We start from the raw sequence: 26,862 nt of genomic DNA, 5'->3' as shown, positions 1-26,862 counted from the left end.
ATGGGACTAAAAACAGAGATTCCTGGGAAGTTGCTATAATTTGCCTAGCACTCAAGGAGAAAGGCTGCTGCAAATGTAAGTTCTAACCTACATTTCTATTATCATGCTGCTTTATTATATTTCCTTTATTCAATATCCAGATGGGAAGTTTAAAATAATCTAAAAATCTGCAATATAGAGAATTGGGCAAAAGGAAATAATGAATGAAGTTATGAAATAATTCCTGATATAACCACTGATGCTCTTAGTCTAAAATATGTATTTTCCTATTCTGGCAACACAAATTATGTTTATATGGTTGTCTCTAATATTATATATATATACAGGCAGTCCCCGGGTTACATACAAGATAGGGTCTGTAGGTTTGTTCTTAAGTTGAATTTGTATGTAAGTCGGAACTGTATATTTTATCATTGTAATCCCAGCCAGAATTTTTTTGGTCTCTGTGACAATTGGATTTTAAAAATGTTGGGTTGTCTTAAGAATCAGGATTAACAATAAAGCTTCATTACAGACACCTTTCATAACTGTTATAGCTGTTTATTGTAGCCTAGGACTAAAGTACAATAAATTACCAATATCCAGAGGTCCGTTTGTAACTAGGGGTTGTATGTAAGTTGAGTGTTCTTAAGTAGGGGACCGCCTATATATATATATATATATAATGCGAAAGATAAGCAGCACTCCGAGACGTCAGATGTCAAATGGTGAAGTTGGTGATTTTTATTATTCCAAGTTTAGAAGTACAGCAGGGTACAACAGCGACGTTTCCAGGGAGCCATAACGTCACTGTTGTACCCTGCTGTACTTCTAGACATGGAATAATAAAAATCACCAATTTCACCATCTGACAGCTGACGTCTCGGAGTGCTGCTTACCTTTCGCATTATTTTATCTGGAGGATCCTTAGCCCGATCTCAGTGAGCGTGCACCCATCTATCTCCGTTTTTTTGTGTGCTGTTTTTGAATTTTCTACAAGTGTATATATATATATATATATATATATATATATATATATATATATATAAATCCATGCTCTTGCTTTTACAAACTACAATATTCATTACAATCACCACTGTTATTTATATGTCCTGTGTAGTGCAAAATTTGTTAAACCCCATTTATAACATCTGTATAACATCTATATATCCATGCTGCTTGAGAGGGGAGCTGAAACATTGCACATTCTGCATAAAAATTAAGTTTTTTTCTGCACATTCCTTTGAACATCTTAGAAGGTCTTTTCCCTGGAGCCTACACTTCACTTACTGTATTTGTCATGTTGTTTTTTTGTCTCATATCTACATGCAATCATTATCTACCTTTAAATCCATATATTAAGAAAAATGTATTCATAAATCTTGGACAGATGACATTTTTTTATTGAGAAATTGAAAAATAATAAGCGCTGATAATGTTTATAAGAAATACATGTGGACAGGACACTATACTAGTCTGTAAAAAAAAAGTTAAAATCTCTGCAGGAAGGAACACGCTTTGCTCTCGTACTGAGTGTTTTGTCTAGTTTCCAGACTGGGCTGAGTGTTAGCAGCACCTGCAGTATCAATACTATACTAGTTTGAGAAAAGCAGCTGTGATTCCTGTGAGCTATCAGGATGATAACTGCAATGACCTCCTCAATTACCACCTATAAGAGTTAAGATAATCCAATGACTGCCTGTCGAGTTAAAGGGGTATTCCTAAAAAGATTCTTAAAGGGAACCTACCACCCCGATTCTACCTATAAAGGTAGAAGGGGTGGTAGGTGGATGAATGGGACGTGAGGATAGCCCTTTTTTGGGCTAATCCTCACGTCCCGGGTGTCTTTTAGAAAACTTTATTGCAGGCATATGTAAAGTTTATTAAGCGCTACTGGGGCGTGGAGTAGCCGGACATGAGGCTACTAGTCGCGGCTACTCCACGTCCCAGTAGCCACGTTACTCCGCCTACCATTTCAGCCTGTTTCCCCGTGCTAAGTTGCGCAGGCGCGCGTGTGCCGGAGAGCTCGGTGACGTCGACGGGTCTCCAGCACGTTAGAATCCGGCGCACGCACGGGCACGCGCATGGTGCGCCGAGCCCAAGTGCGGTGCGCAGAGTTATAAGTTAATATAACTTATAAAACGGCGATAGGGGCTTTGTTCCCCTAACAAAAATATGCTCTGGCACCAGCTCACCCTGAGCTGGTGCCATGTATATGTGTCTAAACCTACCACTTGTAAGTGGTAGGTTTCCTTTAAGTTTTCTAAAAGACACCTGGGACGTGAGTGTTAGCCCAAAAAAGGGCTATCCTCACGTCCCATTCATCCACCTACCACCCCTTCTACCTTTATAGGTAGAATCGGGGTGGTAGGTGCCCTTTAAATATACTCAGGATAACAAAATAACACATTCTCTAATTCATTGTTATTAAGAAAAATACAGCATTTCACAGATATAATTCCAACCCGTCTCTATCAATCCTGGTGATTGTTGCCCCGGGATCCGACCATAAATCGGAAGTCTAGAGTCAGACAGGACACATTGTTCTCATTCTCCTGTCTGACGCCTCACTGAGCTCCTCTCTGCAGTGGCCTCCAGCCTTGCATTCCAAGACGAGCTCACACTCACACAGAGAGACACTTCCTGCCAGCAAGCAACAGTGTGAGGAGAGTAAAGATACAAGCCATAGACAGATAAGGTCTTTATCCAGGGGATGGGAGGGAGGCACAGCAGTGCTTATATTGTGTGTTATGGCTGTGATAGCAGAGCTGAGGATGTCATATGTTATATGCATCTAATGGATAACATCATCTCCCATCTCTGATCTGTCTCATGTCACTTTCTATGTGTCAGATACTATTTAATGTTCAGAAGCCAAATAAAAGTGTATATAAACCTGTACCCTGATAATCTAAGCACATTGTCAGCAGACAGCATCTCACAGCACTAGAGGAATCATGAAGTGTTTACTTAGAGAGTCCCCGCTCACACTTTGGGATCTTACACTGACCATCACTGAGTGATAGGAACTAAAGCAGCAATAAAACTGTAAAATTGTAAAGTAAGAGGTTTAAAATGATCTTTATTGTGTAAACATCACTAGGGGATTGAAATTTGAGAATTTTCTTTCACAGACAAAACCCTTTATTCCTGTTTTCTAATCTAACAGGGTTGCAATTACAGGGATAGCAGCCATATAGATATAATATTGTCCCAGTATGATCACACTGAATTTTAATATAAAATTTTGACAATGGTCTGAAATGCTATGAAGTGACATGTGATGTATGTATATTTGATGTATACTCCTGGTGCCTGCACCTTGTCACTTTCCATTAAAGAATAAGAACAGATTTTTAACTCGGTGTGAGATCTCTGGCTTCTGGCGACAAGAGTTCACTGAGGCTAAGAAGCTGAAAGAGGAGCTTAGCGTTCTCATCCCTGCCAAATACTAAACAACACTGGATTTGTAAGATGGGATAAGAAAAGACTCAGGTGTTCCCAGACTAATGCTGAGCAGATGGTGTAGAACGAAGAGAAGAGGTTATAGATCAAAAACATTTCCCTCACCGAATGTAGAAAAATGCTTATAATGTACATATTATACATGTTAATACAAGTGTTGAATATGGTCCTGAGTGGACCGTTACTTTCCACCATTCCATTCATAAATCTCCATAGGGGTACAAGGCAGGAGATTGTCAGCCCCATGCAAACGACTGTATGGGGAACGTATGTTCGGCCACAAGCTTGCGACGGTACATTCGTCGCCCATAGACATCAATGGCCACACAGAGCAATACGGTACCGCTCCATACACGGGGAAAAGATAGGACGTGTCCTATCTTTACTCGTTCTATGGCCCGTACCCAATGCATTGCTATGGAGAGGGGAGAGGTCACCCCTCCTCCTCTCCATGGCGCCAGATGTATACCCCCCAGCGGGTATATGCTTGTGTTCATGTGGCCTTACAGTTTCATTTCCATCTCATCCTGGCCAAAAGCTTTTGTTTACCGCAAAGTGTAAAGAAATTAAACTAAAGATACGTATTTACCCCGTCAGGACTAAGTATTCTTAGGGCTTTAGGACCAAGCCTGATTTTTTAATCTGCCCTGTGTCATTATAAGAGGTTTTAACTTTCTAACATATTAACATATCCAGGGTATTTTGAGATTGTTTTCTCGTCATAGATTGTACTTCCAAGTAGTTGGGAAATTTTTATGATATCTTTTGTGTTAGGTACCAAAATGAAAGCACATTTATCATGCTGCCTAAGCCATTCTAACCAACCTGAGGGGTAAAGTAATTCAAATGTAGAACACTCCTAAAAACTAAAGTAAGATACCAGCCCACTGATAACTCCACCTAGTGCAAAACCAAGAAGTATAAATTCTACTTTGTGGTTTTTTTTTGTAGCAGGTACATAACATTATTCAGTCACCAGTAGGTGGCAGTATGGGTCTGTTATAACTTCCATATGGATGGACAGAATTTCTATGCCTAGATTTGCAGCAATTCCCACCCTGTTGTTGTTTTAAGGACGCAGCCATTTTGTATATTAAGGCTTAGACACATTTTTTGTAATCTGGCATTCATCGCCTTATATCAGTGATGGCGAACCTTTTAGTGGCCAAGTGCCCAAACTGCAACCCAAAACCCCCCTTATTTATCGTGAGTTACCAACCAAAAATTAAAACGGTAACTTTTTGCTCCCTGTTCTTCAACAACTTTCAATCATATTGGCCTCCTGAGGACAGCAACACAGTAGAAAAAAATGGCTGGAAAATTTGCATCATTTTAGCTTCTTTCCAGGTCTTCCAAAGATAATTCAGCCCTGTTTACTCATTCTCCCTCTTCCTACAGTCCCAAATAGTGAAGTATCACTTTAATATATGACTGAAAGCCACATCTTTTAAGTTGCTTGGAACTGCAGGAAGATTATTTGAGTCCTATCTGGTGTGCTGGGGCGATGGCCCAGGTGCCCACAGAAAGGGCTCTGAGTGCCGCCTCTGGCACCCGTGCCATAGGTTCGCCACCACTGCCTTATATGGTTAGGACCTTTAAAGGGAACCTACCACCCCGATTCTACCTATAAAGGTAGAAGGGGTGGTAGGTGGATGGATGGGACGTGAGGATAGCCCTTTTTTGGGCTAATCCTCACGTCCCGGGTGTCTTTTACAAAACTTTATTACATCTATATGCAAATTATTTTATGCGGCTACTGGGGCATGGAGTAGCCAGACATTAGGCTACTAGTCGCGGCTACTCCACGCCCCAGTAGCCGCGTTACTCCGCCTACCAGGAAATCTTCGGCACGCATCTCCTGGTAGCTGCGCGCCCTCGTCCGAGTCCCCCGGCTACTGCGCATGCACAGTAGCTCCGGCCCCGGAGCCGCGGCCGCGCAGCCGAAGGCCTTCGTTCTGCGCATGCGCAGAACGCAGGGGACCCGGGCGAGGGTGCGCAGCTACCAGGAGCTGCGCGCCGAAGATTCCCTGGTAGGCGGAGTAACGCGGCTACTGGGGCGTGGAGTAGCCGCGACACATACAGAATATACACATCACACATACAGCATATATACATCACATATATGTTATATACATATTTTGCTGTACAATGTGCAGTATAATGGGGCAAATTTACTAAGGGTCGTGCACCAGTTTTCTGTTGGACTGTTTCTGCATTGAATGGGGTGTTCAGGTGCTAAGTCGGACCATGCAAAGTCCGACAGAAATGTGTTGCACACTTGTGACTTGTGTCAAGTCAGATGTCGTGGCTCCCTGACACTGCAGGCCACAAAGCAGCTGCTATGGCTGCTACCCATGTAGCAGTGTCAAGGAGCCACGACATCTGACTTGACACACTAGAGAGTGAAGAGGCAATGTGTTCCTTATCACATTCTGGAAAACATATTTGCATATTTCCTGGGGGCATTGGGGGCATTTATATTAATTTATTAGTTTATTTTTTATTTAAAATAATTTTAAATGATTTTTTTTACCCTTTGATTTCTTGTTCATTATAACACACAGCAATATTGATGAAACATTGGCTCCTTGACAGACTATTACTTCATGAAGTGCTAAGTGACAGTGCTTCATGCAGCAGGGGCATAACTATAGGGGTAGAAGCCATAGCAGCTGCTATGTGGCCCGCAATGTCAGGGGCCCCCATCATCTGAGATTACAAGACAAGAGAGAAAAAGGCACAGGGAGCGGCGCCCTGGGTGATATCGTTTGAGTAATGCTTGAGGTAAAAGTGCCAATAGGGTGCTCACCTTGTGGATTCTAAAAAAATTGCGCGTATATAGCCCAACCTGGGGTCCAGCTCAAACAGTCCAAAGGAGTGTGTGGGTTCGCAGACACTAGTTTCTTGGATACACAAAGCAGCTCCCAAGGCTCAGAATCCCGGTCATCAGTAAGTGATAACCGTGGGTGATGAGAAAATAAAAGCAAAAAAATCTCTGAGCACTGATGGGGCGCTAGGGAGTAATCCAGGAACAGAGTTTGTGTCCAAAAGATAGCAATTTATTCTTCAATAAACATTAGAATACCAAAGCATCATTGTGCAATAAAATGTAAAGCATAAAATCTAAATAAAATGTCCACTTAACGCGTTTCGGGTACTATGACCCTTTTTCAAAATACGGACAGTGTAAAGATCAGGCCCTATAACATTGAATTTTTTCAGTAAGAATCTGCTGTTTGAATGCCTGCTAAAGTTGTGAACAAAGACACACATTCACATGAATCCAAGATACATACATGTTCATAAGACCAATGCTGAGGCTATACACAGCTCTGTGATTAAAGTCATTAACAAGGCTTAAAGGGGAGAGTCCAACCAGAGGTCATCTGTCCCCTTGGGAATTGAGTGTCTGTCAAACATCTGCAGAGATACCATTCATCATTTTGGGTAAAATCTTTTCTTAGGTATCTATGAATTTCACAGACTCTGTCATACCAGAACATGACAAATAGGTCAGACATCTGGGACCCACACTTATTCAAAGAATGGGTGTCCCCTTATTGCTGTGCAGATTGGCAAGGTGGTTATATACATGTGACTCTCCATTAAAGTCTTTTTTAGAGACAAAAATAGCTAAGCAGGTAGCCACATAAATGCCTGGGATGGGAATGACCCTCTCAGCCTTTACTAATTCAAAGTTGGGCTTGAAATACACTAACTATTTTAATAAAGGGACTAGTTTCAGTAAAGACAAACGGGACAATGATCCCTAAACTCAAAGGCCTACCTATTTGCCACTCTTAACCTAACCGATACGGAACAACTTAAGGACAGCCCTTCCATAAACCAAAGTGCAAACACATATCAAGACAAAATAACACAAACAGGAAAGAATAGTGGACAAGCCTGGTCACAACAAACATAGCAAAGAAGTACCAAATCGCAGAAGAGTAGTCTGAATAGAGCCATGATTAAAACACCAGGAACGCAGAAAACAAAATCTCTCTCTCTCAAATGGTATAGAACTAGCCAAGATGAGCTTTAACAAGGACTAAACAAAATACTTATGGGGAACCAGAGACTCTGCCACATGGATGATTGGAGCAAAGCTCTGTCAGTAAGAAAGGGCGGCACAGTGGCTGAGTGGGTAGTACTTCTGCCTTGCAGTGCTGGGGTCCTGGGTTCGAATGCCATCCAGGTCAACATCTGCAAAAAAGTTTGTATGTTCTCTCTGTGTTTGCGTGGGTTTACTCCGGGCATTCCGGTTTCCTCCAACACTCCAAAACATACTGTTCGGTGGTTTAGATTGTGAGCCCCATGGGGACAGGGACCAATTTGACATGCTTTGTGCAGCGCTGCGTAATCTGTGTGCGCTATATAAATAAAGAGATCAGCGTCTCCTCAGTCGTACACAACGGCTTGAGGATGACACTGACATAGATGTTACACTTCATTACATAACGCATGACGAAGCAGATGGAGGCTCTTTTCATTTCTTCTATACAAATAACAGAAGCTGTATTTTACCAATCCAAAAGTAATGTACTTAAGTATAAAACAGTAAGACAAACAATACAGCTCCTGAGGTAAAAATAATATCCCAGAACCACTACCATTTAAAACTCTATTTAAACAAAAAAATGGTGAATAATGTATCATGTTTTTATGTGCCCGGCTATAAAAAGCACAACAGAGTAACAAACATAATACAATTTATAAATATAACAGTGAATAATTTATTATGTTCCGATACACAGCTGTAAACAATAACAAGAATAGCAGTATATACACTACATAAGTGCATCACAGCATAGATGCCATCACATTATAATGATGTGAAACTTACCATATATACTTGAGTATTAGCAGACTGTTATGGGTACGCCTGCGACCCATGTCCCGGGTTGCAGGCGCACCCATAACAGTTGGCAGTATGGCAGTATATGGGGATATTACTCCTCATACACTACAATGTGCTGATAGCACATTGTAATGCATGGGTTAACCCTAAGTAGCCTCGGGTCTTCGCAAGCTCCCCAATGAGGTCACGGGGAGCGATGATCATCAGAAAGATGGTGGCGCCCATGCTTCGTCGTCGGCAATCAGCGGGAAAACACCCAGGTGTTACCGGTAAGCCTTTGCTGCAATATGCCCGTGAGCCCTCTCCATGCACCCGCACCCGGCATGTGTGGTAATACTACGTCACATGTCGGTAAGGGGTTAATGAATTCCCTGTTTAGTTTCGGTCATTTTGATATAGAATATGTATAGTCTCGGGCAAACGGGGCAACTATGGCAATGTTTTTTATAGTGTAGCGCAGGAAATGTCGTTGTATTTTTATGAATACTTTTTGATACTTTATTCTTTTTCTTTTACAAGTTTTCCCCTGTAACTGAGGCAACTGTAAGAGCCTCAGTTACAGAGGAAATCCCCCACCTGTCACTGCTGGGAGCACTCCGTGCATTGCGCTATTTCAGCTCAATGCTGTAAGCGAAGACGGCAGAAGCGATAATAAACTGCATCTCCCTAGGGTCTCCAGCTGTCTCTGACACCCAGAGACCCCGTCCTGCTCCCATGGCTAGCTCAGGAGCATTAGAAAACTCCATCTAAAGCCAGCGGGCCGTCTGAGAGAGATTACAGTAGTTGGCATAAATCGGTTTTCTATCGTGTATCCACTGACAGCTGAGAGATGAAAGAAACTAATAAAGTGTCTAATGACTTAACTCTTTACAGATTGTGCCTAATCTTATAGTGCTGAATCATCAAGGGAAATATGCAATAGTTTAAAGGAAACCTATCAGAGGTAGATCTGATTGTAGATGCCTTCTGCCTGCATCTGCCCTAATCTGTAATTTAATAATCCTGGGACCTGGGATGAGGGCCCCCACTGATAAAGCTGGATGGACTATTCTATGGATAAGTCATCAATAGGGCTTCCTGGCCTGCCCTTTAGGTCCATTCATTTGTTTTCAGAGATGGAGTTTGCATTAAAATGCATCAGGCAAATATTTGATCCATACTTCTTTTTCAGTAAAGGTAATTACATGCCTTCTCTTAACCCTTAGGCTACCAGGACAACACAATTATATAATCCTTGAGTGGCCTCATAGTAAATAGTTACTTAGTAAAAGTGCATATACAGATAGATGAATGATGATGATGATGGTTTATTGTGTACTCTCCAATGTAATGGACATTACATTTGGCATACATTGACAAAAGGAATCTCTGTCTCTTTCAGTGCATAGTTATTGTCCTCAGACAGCTTTTGTCCATTTTCCCTCTGACTGGCTGCAATATCTATCTGTCAGAGCGCTGGCAGTCCCACATGTAGACGTGGGATAGCAGTGAGTTACCCAATGCTTTCCATTCTGTGTGTGACTTATTACATTCTAATTATAGAAGACTTGGGCCAGACAGTTAACTAACAGTTAGACAACATCTGCAGAGAGTAATAAACCCACAAGGCTGAATCAATTTTGGACAATTTCGGTAATTTATGAAAAGAGAATCCAGGCAGCATTTCATATATTCTCATGGTACAGGACTGCATAGAACATGCAATACATATTCATACATATGAATGTCTCTGTGAATCGTGGTAGAATATGAAATCTGAGACGTAAAAAGATGGATAAATTCAGCACATAAGGAGCTAAAGCTGGATAGTCATTATAAAAGTGGAAACGCCAAAGAATGACTGAAGAAAATCTACCATGAAAATTAATTATGATAAACCAGAGACACCTACTCATAGATATAGGCACAGAGACTGTGGTAATCTTTTTATATTTGCTATCCCGGGCTTCTTTTAAATCTTAAAATTATGTTAATAATCAAGAAGGTTAATCTACCCTAGAGGGTAGTAGTAAAAAAAAAGTTTCTAAAAAGTTTCAAAAATAATAACAAAAGTTTAAAAAATAAAAGTTCAAATCACCCCCCTTTCCCAAGAACTGATATAAAACTTAATAAACAGTAAATATCACAGACACAATAGGTATTGCCACGTCCCAAAATGTCCGATCTATCAAAATATAAAAATGGTTATTGCCGGCGGTGAACCACATAGCCGAAAATAGCGCCCAAATGTCCGAAACGCAACTTTTACACCATTTTACATCACATAAAAAATGGAATCAAATGTGTTGAAAATGCCGCACAGACCTCAAAATGGTAGCAATGAAAACGTCGGCTCATTTCACAAAAAATGACACCTCACACAGCTCCGTACAACAAACCATGAAAAAGTTATTAACGTCAGAAGATGGTGAAAATGTTCTTTTCTTTTTTGTACACATTTGTTTAATTTTTGAAAATGTATTAAAACACAATAAAACCTGGATAAATTTGGTATCACCGTGATTGTACCGAACCAAAGAATAAAGCAGAGGTATCATTTGGAGCGCACGTTGAAAGTCGTAAAAACTGAGCCCACAAGAACGTTACATGAACATGTTTATTTTCCAATTTTTCCACATTTTTAACTTATTTCCAGCTTTCCAATGCATGGCATAAAAAATAATGTGACGGGAAGTAAAATTTGTAAAATAAGCCCCACACAGCTCTGTACAGGTAAAAATGAAAAAGTTATGGATTTTTTGAAGGTGGAGAGCGAGAAATTAGAGAAAAATCCTGGTCCTTAAGGGGTTAAATAACACAGCTTTTTTCACATTTTCTTCAATGCAATTTCCTTCAATTGCATTTTTCTGTACATTATGCTGCTACTTATCTCTTTGTTGTAGATCAATGTGAAGAAATGTCCATGATCAGTGACCAGGCCAATCTAGAAGGAAAGCATCTCTATCAGCTCACAGGCTGCATCCCATCAGCAGGTAAACAATACACTAATACAAGTGACTGATACATAGATTACTCTAATTCTAAGTATTCCCCAGGAATTTTACACATTGATATTTATTAGCTTGTGTTCTACTGGATCTACTGGTCTATCAGCAGTTAGGCCATACACCATACCTATGTGTATGTTTTTAGTAGCTGCAGGACTGTGGATGTAGATCTATACTCTGGGACGGTAGCTGTAGATGTGTTCTTTCATCTCTAGATTCAAACTACTGCCAACCTCCTCAATTCTGCTGTAATATCGAACACGTAGTCCAGTTGTGGACTATGATATAGGCAGTTTGGGTGGTAGCCCGGGCCCAAGCCCATGGCCACCCAAACCACACACCAAATTTAATACTGCTCTCAATACACATGTACAAATGTGTCATTTCAAAACCTTTGAAGTCCCTCCAAAGGTCCTGAAACCGCAGATTGAAAGCGGGCAGAAGGGACAAATCCTCCATTCTCCAAGAAACTACTAATACTATGTGTGGTAAGTGAATTTTAGGTAGGGATATAATATTCATACAGCCCAGAGCCCATGGCATTCTTAATCCTTCCCTGCAGCAGTCTTCCACTACGCTTACTCAGGGTAGAGTAGAGGGAGTGTACTGCAATATGCTCAATGAAGAGATCTCACAAAGGCAAGCACCAGTCCAGCTACAATCCTGGAATATAAATGCATTTTTTGTAGCTACTAACAACACACAGAAAGGCATGTTACCGAGCTCTTCATTGCTTCTACAGCTTTTAATGGTCAAAACAGCTCCCTTTAACTTCACATTGTTAAAGAGGACCTGTCACCCAAAATTTCGGCACTAGGAGCTGCTTACTAAAGTAAGCAGCTCCTAGTGCTTGTATAAACGCCGCAGTGTTAGATGATAGTGTTACTGGAAACGCTATCTATCACTGCATCACTGGATAACGCTATCTATCACTGCAGCGGGGTACAATGTAATCGTCGGACAGCTCGCAAAGCTGTCAGACGTATTCATGAGGGGGCGAAATTTTGGGTGACAGGTCCTCTTTAGACAATACATTTTCATTTTTGCTTTCTTTTTCCACTTTCTAGAACTGAGGCAAAAGCAAGAGATTATGATGAGAAACCAGATGATGTCTGTTAACCCTCAAGTCGTGGTGCCGGTCCAGCAAAGAATGCCAGTTATTCCAACGCAGTTTGATACACGACTGTTAGACAGGTGCCAGTATTCATGTCCTCTGCAAGGAATGTATATAAAATTTATTCTCAACCTGGATTTGTGGGGCAGAAGCGAAAAGTAACAGTAAAATAAGTTGATTGTTATTTAGAAGTCAAACTCAAACCAAACATTCTAAATAGAATTCCATTATGGTCCTATCTAACCTATGTATACAATAGGATTTGCTCAACATAATTATATGTTATATGTTAGTATTATTATTTTTTAGAGGAGAATTATTACCATCAAATGATCTGATCATTTCCAACGACTCAAGACAAATGCATTTGACCCCACACTTTGGATCATCTGTTCCGGGTCATTCAAGTGTCATGTCCAACAGAGCTTTCTCTACCCCAGGTAATGTTACAATAGCATTTATAACAAATCCACCACATTTATTTAACTATTATACTATATATTACTAAATATATCATCTATCTGCTGCGACCCCCACTGACCAAAGGAACGGTGGTCCCTAGCTCTCCTATATTAAAGGGAACCTGTCACCAGGGACCTCATTTTCACTAAAGGCAGATTGTAAAAGCCCATTACACCTGCAGTGCAGATATTCCTTTCTGCCTTTTCTAAGCATTTGCATTACAATATAATTGTGTGTTATAGCTCACTCTTGCTCACTCAGCTAAAGGGGTGTTCCAAGTTCAGCAAATAAATATTATTGTTTGTACAATGCTGTCATTCTATGGAAAGCCTCTATGTTTACTTCCAGTCAATAGAACTCTATCCCTAGTCGTGTGCTGTCACACGGGTGCACAGCTCCTTATATCACTGGGCAGCATGGTGGCTTAGTTGTTAGCATTACAACCTTGCAGCGTTGGGTCAACATCTGCAAAGAGTTTGTATGTTCTCTGCGTGGATTTCCTCCAGGTCCTCCGGTTTCCTCTCATACTCCAAAAGCATGTTGATTCAATTGTGAGCCCCATTGGGGACAGGGACCGATCTGTGTGTACTATATAAATAAAACTATAGCTCTGATTACTCTCTGTGATAACAAGCTGGGCACCTGTTTGACATCACATGACCAGGGATAGATTTCTATTCACTGGAAGTAAACATTGAATAGAAAGAAGGAAGTGATACATAAAATATACTGGAAAATGTTATACTTTTTCGTTATTCAAACAATAGTATTTATTTGCTAAAATGGGACAGCCCCTTAAAATCTAATGTCTAAATCTTTTAAGCAGTTTCTCTATTTTCCGAATAGGTTACAGCAACTTCTTACACACAGAACCTTTGGATTTCTTGGCCAGGAGACAGGAACTATTGCAAAAACAAAACATAAACAGGTATTTACAAGTTTCAGCTTACGAAAAACATCATCATTTTATTAATTATAAAGGTGGAAATAAGAATATTAAAAGCTGGCCAATGTTATATATTTTATTTTAACAATTAATAGTTTTTCAACAAGCTTGTATGTTCATTATATTTAAAGGAAATCTACCACATGGATGCAGTTTTTTACACCAAGCACACTTTAAATGCAAACCTGATCCTACTACTGAATCTTATCTACTTATCGACTTAATTTCATCATGGCTTAAAGAGGTTTTCCGGGAATATGAACATCTGATACAAAAACCCATAATGCCATAAATAAATTAATGTAACAAAACTCACTGTCATTTTAATTTCCTGTATGCCCTCAATATTTGCATATTTTTAGTAATATTTAAGTATATTTAAATTTACAAAATTCCTTTAATCTATAGTTCAGATGATGATAGTAAGCTTTGTATGTTCCTGTGTCCTTCTTTTATACCTGCCTTTCTTCCTTATTTAAGCAGGTTGTCATGTTTCCCACTGATGGCTGAGAGATAAATTAACCTCATAAAGTTTCTAATGTTTTAACTCTTTTTAACAAACAGTCTAATCCCCTGAGAGAGACAGACATTTTCTCTAGGTATGGAAATAGTTAATCAATAGCCTCCTTATCTGCCTGAAGTGGATGGACCTCAGAAGATACACTTCACACTATAACAACATTTACTTTATTTGTTGCTCTATTAATTTCTAAAATAATTAAAAAATACTTTCAAAGGTTTAGTTAAAACTATTTGTAATCCTGGTTTTCTAATTACCTAAACTATGAAATTAGTGCATTCTTTTACCTACTTACCTACAGGACCAAAATGACTTTTTTTATCAAAATATCCCAAAACATTGTGATTTAAAATTGATATTGTACAATGGCAATAGAGATCTGTAAAAGCAGTGATGACTGCCTTCACATAGATTTGTTAATGAAAAAAAAATTATTGCTCTCAGAATATGTAAAGACATTTTTTTTTTAATAAAAATGTTTGTGTAAAAGTAGTTAAATATTAAACCCCTTCAGGACGCAGCCTGTTTGTACGTTAAGGCTCAGTCCTTTTATTAAAAATTAGACCAGTGTCTCTTCCTGTGGTAATACATTTTTAAAGCTTTAAGATATCCCTGTGATTTTGAGATTTTTTTTCTAGTGAGACATTGTAGTTTATGTTAGTAGTATCATCTCGCTGATTAGTTACTTTTTTTTTGGGGGGGGGGGGGTAAAAATTCAATAATTTAGGATTTTTTTTTTTTAAAATTACAATTTTCAAAGTTACAAATGTTCTACTTGTAGGCTTAGAGGTTGTGGATCCTCTGAACCACTGCGGACGATGGCACAAGCCACTACCTGGGACCGGAGTCTAAGTGGTACCCGGTTTTCACCAGAGCCCGCCGCAAAGCGGGTTGGACTTGCTGCGGCGTGGTACCACCAGGTCGTTCCACAGGCGTGACTTGTCCGCAGTGGCAGCCAAGGTCGAGGTACAGAATCGGCAGGCAATCTCGTAGTCGGGGACAGGCAGGAGGTCAGGACGGGCAGCACAGGTTCGTAGTCAGAGTCGTAGCAACAGGTCAGGACAGGCAGCAAAGGAGCGTAGTCAGAAACGGAACTGGGGTCACAACAGGAAATCTCAAGAACAGCACAAGGCATAAAATACAGCTTTCTCTAGGGCGCAAGGCACAAAGATCCGGCAAGGGTAACAGGAAGAGGCAGGGTTAAATAGTTTAAAGGGAAAAGACCAGCGCCAATTAGTGGCGCGCTGGCCCTTTAAATTTGCAGAACTTGCCGCGCGCGCGCCCTAGTAGTCGGGGACGCGCGCGCACAGCCGAAGGGGACGGAGCAGCTGCGGACGGAGCCGATGCCGGCGGGGCTAACCCCTTGCAATTCCTATGGCCACATGTTTCGCAGGGGTATATGCCTGGGCAAACTTGCCACTAAAATGGTCTAATATCGGCCTGACCTTAAAGAAACGATCATAACTTCAAATAATTTAAAATAATTTAGAATTATCTGGGGCTACCCATGTGGAGTCAGTGGAAGCCCCAGACACTTCTCCCATAGAAATCCCAGGCACTTCTCCCGCAGATGGAAGATGAGGAAGAAGAGAGGTAGAAGGGAACATCATCCCCACTAACTGACTCTTATCACGGGTATGTCCGATATGGGTCGCGGGCTCAACCGTGCCCCTCTGCCCCCGCTGGCGCGTCGCCCAGGGTCCTTACCCGTCCCGGGTCCTGTCTCAACTCCCTCTTCCGTGTGCGCGCCCTAGGGGTTGGGAACGGGATTCTCTAGAGTTAATTGGCGCTGGCCATTTTCAGAAATGCATATAAGCCTGCCTCTTCCAGCACACCCTGCCGGAACTTCGATGAGAAAGCTGTTTCCTGAGACTCGTGTGGGTTCTGAATTCCAGGAGATGGGAAAAAAAAGGAGGACAAGTGTGATCACGCAGGATGATCACACAGGGAATATACAGGACGCAGGAGGGAACAGATAGGGATCAGACAGGGTAATAGTAATTCTTGTGTAACAGTAACGCTCAGCTCCTCTCTCTAGCAGTACCAAACCAAAATGTTGACGCTGGAGGGAGGAGGCAGGAGATAAAACCAAGTTTTTCAGACCCAAAACGCTGCATTTGGCCAGCCAGACTTGACTGGCCAATCGCAGCAATTGGCGAGTGGGACCGATCCGATTGGCCGGGTGATATCAGTAGGAGTTTCTTCTGCCTCCGTCAGCCGAGTTCCATTGCGATATAAGCATGTCATGTGAGCATAGTAGAGCACCAAAGGGTTAAAACCAGAACTGCTTTTTTTCCCTCTTCTCCTTAGAAAATTGGAAAAAAATGAATCAGCAATTTTTTGCAAAAAAAAAGCCAAAGAAATATTAGAGTGTTATGGATTTTGGAATGCAGTGATGGAAAAAGGAAAAATAAGGCTTGGTTTCAAGGTCCAAAAAGGTCCTGCCCTTTATTGGGTTAGCAATCCCCATCCACATTCCCTATTATGTTATATGGACATCACAGATAGAGATCTTCAATTTGGGAAGGAGCTACATAAAAAAGTGCCTCCTTCTCTGGCAGACATATTCCACCAATGTAGAACCGCTGTTTGTCAAATACGGATTTTGATGCAGATGATTTTTGGAAAAAGTAACAGGTGATGGAAATTTTCCCAGCCACATCTCTTTCTACGAATATATTCACTGTAATGAGAATTCCTTTCTTTTACATTACTCTAAATTGCCTATTTTTATTTTGCTGTGCAGGATAGATATGGAAATTAATGCAATGTATCACCAACGAGAGATGGACAAGTCTCATAGAAAAGGTTTTGTTGATATGGACTCACCATTCCTCTATCACGGATTGCCATCCAACCAAGTAGCTTTCAGAGGTCGGCAGATGTGTCCAGAAGGTCAGCTCTCCACAGATATGTTTGTCCATCGCAATGCTCTGGATATCCTTCATGGTAGTACTATTTTAAAGACCAGCCCGTATACTCCAATAAATAGCTTGCAGAGAGAAAGAGTGCGCAGACCAGGGAGAAGAACTGGCAATCCAAAAATGACAGAAAACAACATTGGTGTACCTAAGATCCCAGCAGACAATAAGCCCCAGTCTTCACCTTCTGCTACTGAAGAGGAGAAAGAGGAGAAGAAAGAAGAGGATACAGAGGCATTCAATAGATGTGACCAAGGAAAAATTAATACAGAATCTGCAACAGACAAGAGTGCAATGGATACCCAAGACAGCCAAGATAAATCTAATAATCCTACTCCTGTAATGTCCAACAGAAGCAGGACAGGGGCCGACAAGGAGCTTACCAATCCAGGACCAACATTTGAAGACAGATACATTTACCAGTCTCCAGTTCATCTTTCAACAAGTCCATTCAGTTTCCCGGTGACAATGAATCCTACGCTTCTTCCAGGTACGTATTACGTCCTCTTCTTCAATAATTTATTCACTATATTCACAATAATAATTACAATATTAGAATTTGCATGTTCTTTCTAGTGCAAACTGTTTGGACATGTATTTAAGAAGGATCCACTCCACATTTGTGTCGCACGTGACCCTTTTGTTTTGCGGCTTCATTATTCTTCATGCAACACAAATTTCTGCACTGAAGGGGCGTTCCGTAGATCAGTCGGACTGTGCGCCAGATTTAACATGCAAAGTTCGACAGAATTGTGCTGCACGCCCCATGTAAAAGGTGCACCAAAAAAAAGTTGTGCACTCTGCCGGAGCAGTGCAGAGGGTGCCAGATTCATGAAGAACGGGCACCAGAAATCCTGAATCTGGCTCCCTCTTCAGTATACACAGGCAAACTGCATATAGCGCAGTTTTCACTGTTCTTATGAAATTTGCCCCATTAAGTTTACATTTAGGTATATGTAAAACATCACTGTGTGTTATTGCTATTTCTATATATTAAATTTAAATGTAAACTAAATGTAATCTTTAATTTGTTTGTGTTTTAAAAGGAACACATGGCCTCTTTTTGAATAGAGAAGAGATCCCCACACTTCAGGATATCCATAAATGGTCTTCTCAGGATGTATACAACTTTGTGTCCAGCCTTCCAGGCTGTTCTGCTTATGCACAGGTGAATATTTTTCTATTTATGTTATCCATTACATAGTGAGAAGTTATTGTGGTGAAATGGTAGTGGAAAAATGAGTGTCTATTTGTTTTATGGGGTAAAAGAGTTACTACCAGTAGTAAAACAAATTAAAATCTAAAAATTAATTATAATCTCACTGTTAATAGGTCGGCAGCATGTACTGCATGTCCTTGAAGGAAAATCATAGCTGAAATTACTTACATAGCTGAACAATTACTGATTATATTTCTATGCTTAATTGTAATATTAGAAAAATATAGCATCAAAGTATAAGAAATGGTAGAATTTTTTTATTGTTTGGATTATAAACATCCAATGTAAAGGAAACTGGGAAGTCTTGGGGTACATTTGCAAAGAGTTTTTGAAGCAGTTTTTACTGATGGTAGACCTGTAGACCTGTCCTACTAAGAAGTTCATGACGAACAATGTTCCTCAAAACTTCTTTTATTATAATGCTATATGCCGTAGTTATGGCAATGCTAATTACTATGGGGCGCTCCAGCTACGTCACCGGAGCATCTCAGAGTGCCTCGTCTTTTAATTTATTCTCTCCCCCGTTCCGATAAATGTCCCGCTTGTCCACAGTGTATAGAGCAGGTAACAGGCGGGACTGAGCTGGGACTTGGGGATTGAATAAATTAAAAGACAAGGCATTCTCCAGTGGTGTAGCTGGGGCACCCTAGACTAATTAGCATAACTTTTATAACTAAATATTAACGTAAGCAAGGCATATAGAGTTTAAGGAACTTCTTAGTTCCTTAGTATGAACTTCTTTAATGCAGCCATTCTTATGAAAATCCCCTCCGATAACACTCCTCGCAGATCTGTGGCAGAAAACCTTAGCTGGGCCTTGGCTTTCTGCAGCAGGTTTGTATATGGATTGGTGGCATATAATATGTGTGTGTGGCCGCCAGCTGCTGAAGCCAAGGCATTAGAGGGTAAGACACTTCTTTTAAAGAATTTGTCTACATTTGGAAACTGTTGATCAGCTTATCTCCTAGGGGTGATAACACCTACTCCCTGTCTTCTTTTTAATGATTAAATGTATATTATTATATTAAAATAAATTATGTTACTTAAAAGTAACAGCAGCACTTGATGTGGAAGATGTAAAAGTTGTCTACCACCAGGATGAAGGCTTGTAAACCAAGCACACTGATATGCTGGTGTGTGTCCTCTGTGGAAGGTTACATACTGTCAAATTCTTTTATCTCAAACTACATAGCAAGTTACCAAGCACAGATTTCAGTATTTCTTAGTCCAAACATTTGGAGGTATCCAGCTACTTAATATTCACTTTGTGTGTAGAATTAGTAGGCTGAATTCAGCAGTGAGCATTGCTGTCTGTGAGCTGAGGGAAGCAGATTGGTGATTCATAGTCTAGTGGCGTACCAGATGTATCTCCAGTATTAGTTTATCTAAGAGACTCCATTGATCAAAGAGAAGTACCTCTTCAGAATACAGTGTATCCAGCACCAATGAGATTTTCCCAAAGTGCAACACTCATTTCTATTAATTCTTACACAGCAAACATAGAGTATTGTCTTAAATTGATTAGAAATGGAAAACAACAGTGTCCTAGTTGCAGGCAGCATACCAGCACATTTTACATAGTGTCCTAACTGCAGGCAACATGTTATAAAGCAGGAAGAGCTGAGCACATTGTACACTGTAGGCAGAATGCTATAGATCTGGTGCGGATTATCTAGTATCCTATCTGATGATCGCATGGTATAGAGCACGAGAAACTGGGCAGATTTTAAATAGCACCCTATATGCAAGCAGTATGTTATAGAGCAAAGGGAAATGAGCACATTATACATAGTGTCCTGTATGCAAGCAGCATGGTATAGAATTGGAGGAAGTGAGCAGATTTTACAAAGTGTCCTATCTGTAGCTGGTGTACTAAAGAGCAGGATGAGCTGAGCATATCCTATCTGCTGGCACTTTGTTATAGAGCAGAAGTACTGACTGAAATACATTACTTGTGGCTAAAAGTAAGATGTGTAACCAAGGGATAGTTGTATAGTTGGAACATCACTTTAATGTCTTTTATGTCCAACACTTAGCCTTTATAGCTACATTTTAATGGACTATAAAGGGGGATGTATCATTAGGTGCCAGTATTCAGAATTTACTAGGGACTGTCTTCACATCAGATTTTTCATGGTGGCTTAGACTGCTTGGTCTATGTGGCATATAAAGCGTAAAGGTCTGTAGTGTATTTGCAACTTTTTGGTTTTATAAAATCTCACAAAAGTTGCAGATTTAGTTGCAACTAGTTCTAAACTACAGTATTTCCTACACCAGGAGGGGACTAGAATGGATTTGCATCCAAATTTCTCAGAAAATAGACTCGCACATCTGCATTACCTTAATACATCCAGCATTAGAAGGAAGTGTAAAGTGGAGGATGTGGGCAAAAGACCCAGAAAAAAGCAAATGTGGTACAAAGAGGCTGATGGAACAATTTTGCTATGATAAAACACCAGAACACAGATATATATTCCTCTAAGACTTCTGTAAACTAATAGTCAGTAGTTTTATCCTAGGTTTTTAAAGACCATGATATTGATGGACTAACCCTCCCTTTATTGACTGAAGATCATCTCTTGGACACAATGGGGCTAAAACTTGGACCTGCACTCAAAATACGCACACAGGTAAATAATTCACGGCATCACTTTCGGTGGTTCATCTTTGCTGTTTATCTTTACCATACAAATAAGAGGAATTTACCATATACAGAGGGTACAGACAGTATTCGGACTCCCTTGCATTGCTCATTAATATACACTCTACACCCCATCTTGACAGAAAAAAAATAAATATAAAAAATTATCACCTGGTCATAAGTATTCAGCCCCTTTGCTCAGTATTAAGTAGAAGCACATTTTGAGCTAGTACAGCCAGGAGTCTTCTTGGGAATGATGCTACAAGTATTTCACACCTGGATTATGGGGATCCTCTGGCTCCTCCTTGCATATTCTCTCCAGCTCCCTCAGGTTGGATTTGGGTTTAGGTCAGGGCTCTGGCTGGGCCAGTCAGGAATGGTCACAGAGTTGTTCTGAAGCCACTTCTCTGTTATTTTAGCTGTGTGCTTAGGGTCATTGTCTTGTTGGAAGGTGAAACTTCAGTCAAGTCTACTGAACTTCCAGAGCACTCTGGAAGAGGTTTTCATCCAGTATAACTCTGTACTAGTTCACATTCATCTTTCTTTCAATAGCAACCAATCATCCTGTCCCTGCAGCTGATAAACACCCCCATAGCAGGATGCTGCCACCACCATGTTTTAGTGTTGAGATTATATTTGGCAGGTAATGAGAAGCGCATCATCCATCCACATACACAGTCAGTCCTGCATCATCCATCCACATACACAGTCAGTCCTGCATCATCCATCCACATACACAGTCAGCCCTGCATCATCCATCCACATCCACAGTCAGCTCTACATCATCCATCCACATACACACTCAGCTCTGCATCATCCATCTACATACACACTCAGCTCTGCATCATCCATCCACATACACACTCAGCTCTGCATCATCCATCCACACACAGTCAGCTCTGCATCATCCATCCAAATACACACTCAGCCCTGCTATACACACAGAACCCCCCCCACACACACACATAAACAGACACATACACACACACACATACTTTCCCCATCCCTCTTCTTCTCACCCTGTTCCAGTGCAGCATGGCAGTATGAGACCTGTGGTGATGTAAGAAGCATGTGATCAGTCACATAATTCTGACATCACCGCAGGTCCTGGACCTGTAGGACATCGGCAAGAGCAGTACGGAGGCTCCTCTCTGGGAGATCGGGTGCAGCTCTAAATTAGGACATCACCCAATCTCCATTACAGCGGTCAGGATGGTCTGGCAGTGCTGGATCCTCCTGACCTCCGGTCTATAAGATGCAGGCACTTTTTAGCAAGATTTTTTATTGCTAAAAAGTGCGTCTTATAGTCCAGAAAATATGGTATATGTAAATTGCCATTATAAAACCTGATGCAGTAACATTTGTATCATTCTCAAAACTTTTGGCCATGACTGTATTGATGAAGTGTCTGTGACATATTCTGTACATATAGGGGTGTTTTGGTGCACAGTCGGACCACGCAACCCATTTATCAAGTAGTGTCAGACAGAATTGTGTAACCTGCCCCTAAAAGTTTACAAAAAAAAAAAGGTTGGTGCACTCTGTCGGAGCAGCACAGAGGGCGCCAGATTCATGAATCTGTCACACATTTTTGATAAATGTGGGCCTATGTGTTTCACATTTTTGGATATCTCAACCATGTACACAGCAGATCTTCAGAGGAAAAATACATGTGCTTAACATCCTGTGGTCTAGCCATACTTACGTATTTTCCACTTGCTCAGCTAAGTTCACTCAGATGTTGTTGGCTATAATCAGAGAAACTGTGACAAACATTGTACTCAACTTAAAACAGATGTGGTTCTAACTCATCTTGTGCTACATGTGCATAATACTTTGTATTGTACGTGATGTATTTCCATACATATTTTTATTTTAGGTGTAAATATTTTTTATGTAATATTACCCAAGTGTCCTAATCCAAATACTGGGTATGTATAGGATGTTTATAGGAGATACTTCATAGAGTCAGCAATCAATAGGATGGAGGTTAGATTTCTGCTCTGTACATCACTGTATTACAGATCTAGAAGCATGGCAGGAATACAACATTAAAAAGTACATCACATGATTATTCTCATACGGCATTCAACAGAAAAGAAGAGCAGGACACAAAATGGGGTCTCACTTAATTATGACTTTATTTCATGGGTTGTTTTGTGGGTAAATCTGCCTCTGGCCATGAATTAACAGCAGCTTTACACATGTAAAACATTGATCTGTCCCTGTATTAACTGTAATAACACTAACAGACCAAAAATCTAGCCAAACTAAATATTAATCCTGGGCCAAGATCATGACACCCTTTTCTTAGTCAGATTAACAGGTCGAACAAGGTCAGTGTTTGCCAATTAAAAACACTGAAGAAAAAAGATCCCTGTGGGACCCACATCTCCCGATGTGCTGGTAATATGACTGGTATGGAGAAGAGATAAATCTCTGACAGGACCAGGGTATGCAGGTTACACAGAGCTTTTCATCTGATCCTTGAAAGTTTTATAAAATACCAGAAATACATTCATTTCCACTTTTAAAAAGCGCCTTCTCTGATTTAAAGATCCCTTTTCATGAGAACATTGAAGAGATCTCCCCGGCTTCTGTTGCATTTAGCGTCCATATCAATGTGCTGTATGGGAATGTACAGTGTGATGTGGGTACTAACAAGCAGAAGAGGGCCTATGCTGAATGACTTGTGTACAAAGCAGATCCGCTTCTAACGCACAGGGGTGGCCATATGTGGAGGACGGTTTCCTCTAAGATCAAGTTACTTCTGTGCAAAGCAGCTTATGCTGTTCAACTAGTTACAACTTAAACACGCCCGACTTACAGATGGCTCCTAGTTACAGGCAGATCTCTCTCCCTGCTGTGACCTCTGGTGAACCTCATGGATGCTGGTAATTTACTAAACTTTAGTCCCAGGCTGCAATAAACACTTGTAAGAGTCATGCAATGAAGTTTTATTGATAATCCTTGTTCCCATGACAACGCAAAGTTTTAAAAATCCAATTGTCACAGGGACAAAATAAATATTGTCTGGAGTTACATTTACAAGATCTATCTATTTTGACTTATATTCCAAATAAATTTAAGAATAAACGTAAAGGTTTGTAACAAAGGTCTCATATATTGAATGTTGGGGATCAGAGGCATAACTACAGTGGTAGTATATACAGTATACTGTATGTGTGTGTACTTGATACGTATATACTGTATGTATGTGAATAAATGATTTCTATTCACTGTATGTGCATGTAAAACGTTTATATATACTGTTTGTGTATTTGACGTGTATAGTTACTGTACTGTATGCGTGTCTATGATGTATATACAGTATTGTGTGAACTTGATGTCCATATAATGTATGTGCATGTATATAATGTGTATCCAAAAAAATTGCAGCACTCCAGTAAGAATAAAGGTGATCGTTAATCACCCATGGCAAAATAAAGTGCAACGTTTCAGCTCATCCATAGAGCCATTATCAAGTATAATAATGTGTGTATATTGTATATGTTTATGATGTGTATATACTGCATGTATATATATGATGTGTATAATTGTGTGTATAAATATGTATTTTTTTCTGTTTAAGGGAAGGATGGGCCTCACGCTGGGCTATTGTGCCCAGTCTCTCCTAGTTACGCCCCTGGTAGGGATTTACAAGATGGCTGCATCATGCCCTGTACTCAGCAGTGTAGGAGAGAGTAGCTACTGCTACTGTGAACTGCACCTGCTGCACTTAGCACCGACAATTGCATTATATTCCTAATATAATTAGACTATACAGTGTTCCATATGTGTGAGCACTGTGGTTTAATTAAATAATGTACTTACTAAACAGAATTATTATAGTTTTTCTATGACTACTATGTATAGTAAACCTATTCTGTATAATATATACAATGATATCTGCAACTAAAGTATTCTAATTTTTTTTTACCTAGATTTGCAGCCGCTTGGGTAACATATTTCACATGACAAGCTTGCCATTACCTGCTCCTGTGTCATCGGCAGCTCCAGTTCCTTCAGATCAACCTCCTGAAATAATATCTCCTACCACATGTAGTAATAGCAATACAACTGCCCCTAGTCCATGTGCTCATGAATCTGACACTTTAAGAGTTACAGACATAGCAACAGCTGAAACAAAAGAAAATCCATGTGATCTGTCATCTGCTCAAACTGATTTTCCAGTCAATTTGCTGAAAGTCTAAATACTATATGCTAACCCATACAACAGATATATAACTCTTATTTAAAGGGGTTGTGCCTTTAAAATAAAAGTCACAACAAGTTAGCCCCAATACAAATGCTATTTTGCTGATTAGTGGTGGGACCAACAACGATCATAAAAAGGGAGGACCATTGTAACCCCAGTATACACCAATGCCACATGCGCCCTACTGCTCTATTCCTCTCTATGGCACCAACTGAGATGGCCCGAGCGCAGTACTCCTTTTCATAGAATGTCCGAAATTCTGCTCCATTCTTTTGGAATGCAATGGGAGTACAATGAATCCCATTCTTGTGATCTGTGGGGGTTCCACCACTGAAACCCCCACCATCCTGTGGATTAGCACTAACTTCTTCTTACTGGACAGCCCATTTAAGTCCTTTTCTCTCAAAGATATACAAGTTGTGGTTACAAAGATGTACGGTAGGCATAGCAGATTCAAAAATTCTACATTCAACTTTACGTTTTAACATATTTTGATGATTGTGTGTATTATACAATGATTCTTTTTACCTTGTGAATAATTACCATAGTCACATTCACTCTTAATTGTTTATATTAATTAATAGTCTATGCCAGTTGTGTTTTTTGATGAAGTCGTTGGATGTTTTGATAATTGAATTTGTTGTAATAAAAAGGTCTTCTTTTAAATCTAAATTATATGTATCAAAATATTTTTTTTTAAAATCTGTGCTGCATTCATGGATCTTCCATATATCCATTATCAGCACCACCTGGTCTTCACCACTCTGCACTTCCGGGTCAAGTATTGTCCTCCCACACTAAGGATTGCTGCCTCCCAACACTGACTGTAACAGGTTACCATTACAATAAAATTAAAATTTGGTGTAAGGAATAGTGGGCAGGAATAGGACCTGAGTTTTTTGGCTTACACACAAAGCTATAAAAACAGCGTATCATAGTATCATAATTTATACGGTTGAAAAAAGACACATGCCAATCAAGTTCAACCAAGGAAGGGAAAGGATTGGATGATGTGATGTGTGTGAGCACAGGGTCGGGCATTTGCCAACTGTCCTAATGGCACCCCCAGCATGTGAACTTTTGTGGGTAGAGGATATATTGCTCCTTTGGTTGAAAACCTGGGTAAAGACCATCTATCTCCTTTCTATGAATCTATCATCTAGTTATCTATCTATCTCTCATCTATCTATCTACATATAATCTACTTTACATTTTTGCATCTATAAATCTATATCATCTGTCATATTTATCTACCTATAACATATCTTCTATAAAATTCTCCTACAGCCCCATATTACAGATTGCCTTACCACATTACTGCTTTCAATCTACAAAGTGTTATTATTTTGCAGTGCACACTCACTTATTAGCAAAAGCTGTTCTTGTTTTGTATTAAGGCCATCTACCAACAATTTACTATGCTACCTCCACCCATATGTCCATACAAACCAATGATGGCCCCGGTAAAGCCAGACATACACATAGGATCTGGACACCCCATGTCCTTTCTCCCGCTAAAATTCTAGGT

At 40.2% G+C, this 26,862-nt stretch overlaps 1 protein-coding gene across 1 annotated transcript; it reads left to right on the top strand.

The window, feature by feature from the left end:
• On the top strand, positions 1 to 25,983 carry SAMD7 (sterile alpha motif domain containing 7). The gene is made up of 9 exons (XM_072139575.1): positions 1 to 75; positions 11,188 to 11,277; positions 12,360 to 12,486; positions 12,716 to 12,846; positions 13,715 to 13,796; positions 17,081 to 17,745; positions 18,302 to 18,423; positions 20,994 to 21,104; positions 25,060 to 25,983. The coding sequence occupies exons 2-9, from the start codon at positions 11,202 to 11,204 to the stop codon at positions 25,327 to 25,329; spliced, it is 1,584 nt and encodes a 527-aa protein (XP_071995676.1). The 5' UTR covers positions 1 to 75; positions 11,188 to 11,201; the 3' UTR covers positions 25,330 to 25,983.
• The last annotated feature ends 879 nt before the right edge of the window (positions 25,984 to 26,862 follow it).

Source organism: Engystomops pustulosus, chromosome 3 (genome assembly GCF_040894005.1).
Source record: "Engystomops pustulosus chromosome 3, aEngPut4.maternal, whole genome shotgun sequence".
Taxonomy (NCBI): Eukaryota; Metazoa; Chordata; class Amphibia; order Anura; family Leptodactylidae; genus Engystomops; species Engystomops pustulosus.
The sequence above is the reverse complement of the archived record's forward strand: the minus strand, read 5'-3'. Positions and strand labels throughout refer to the sequence as shown.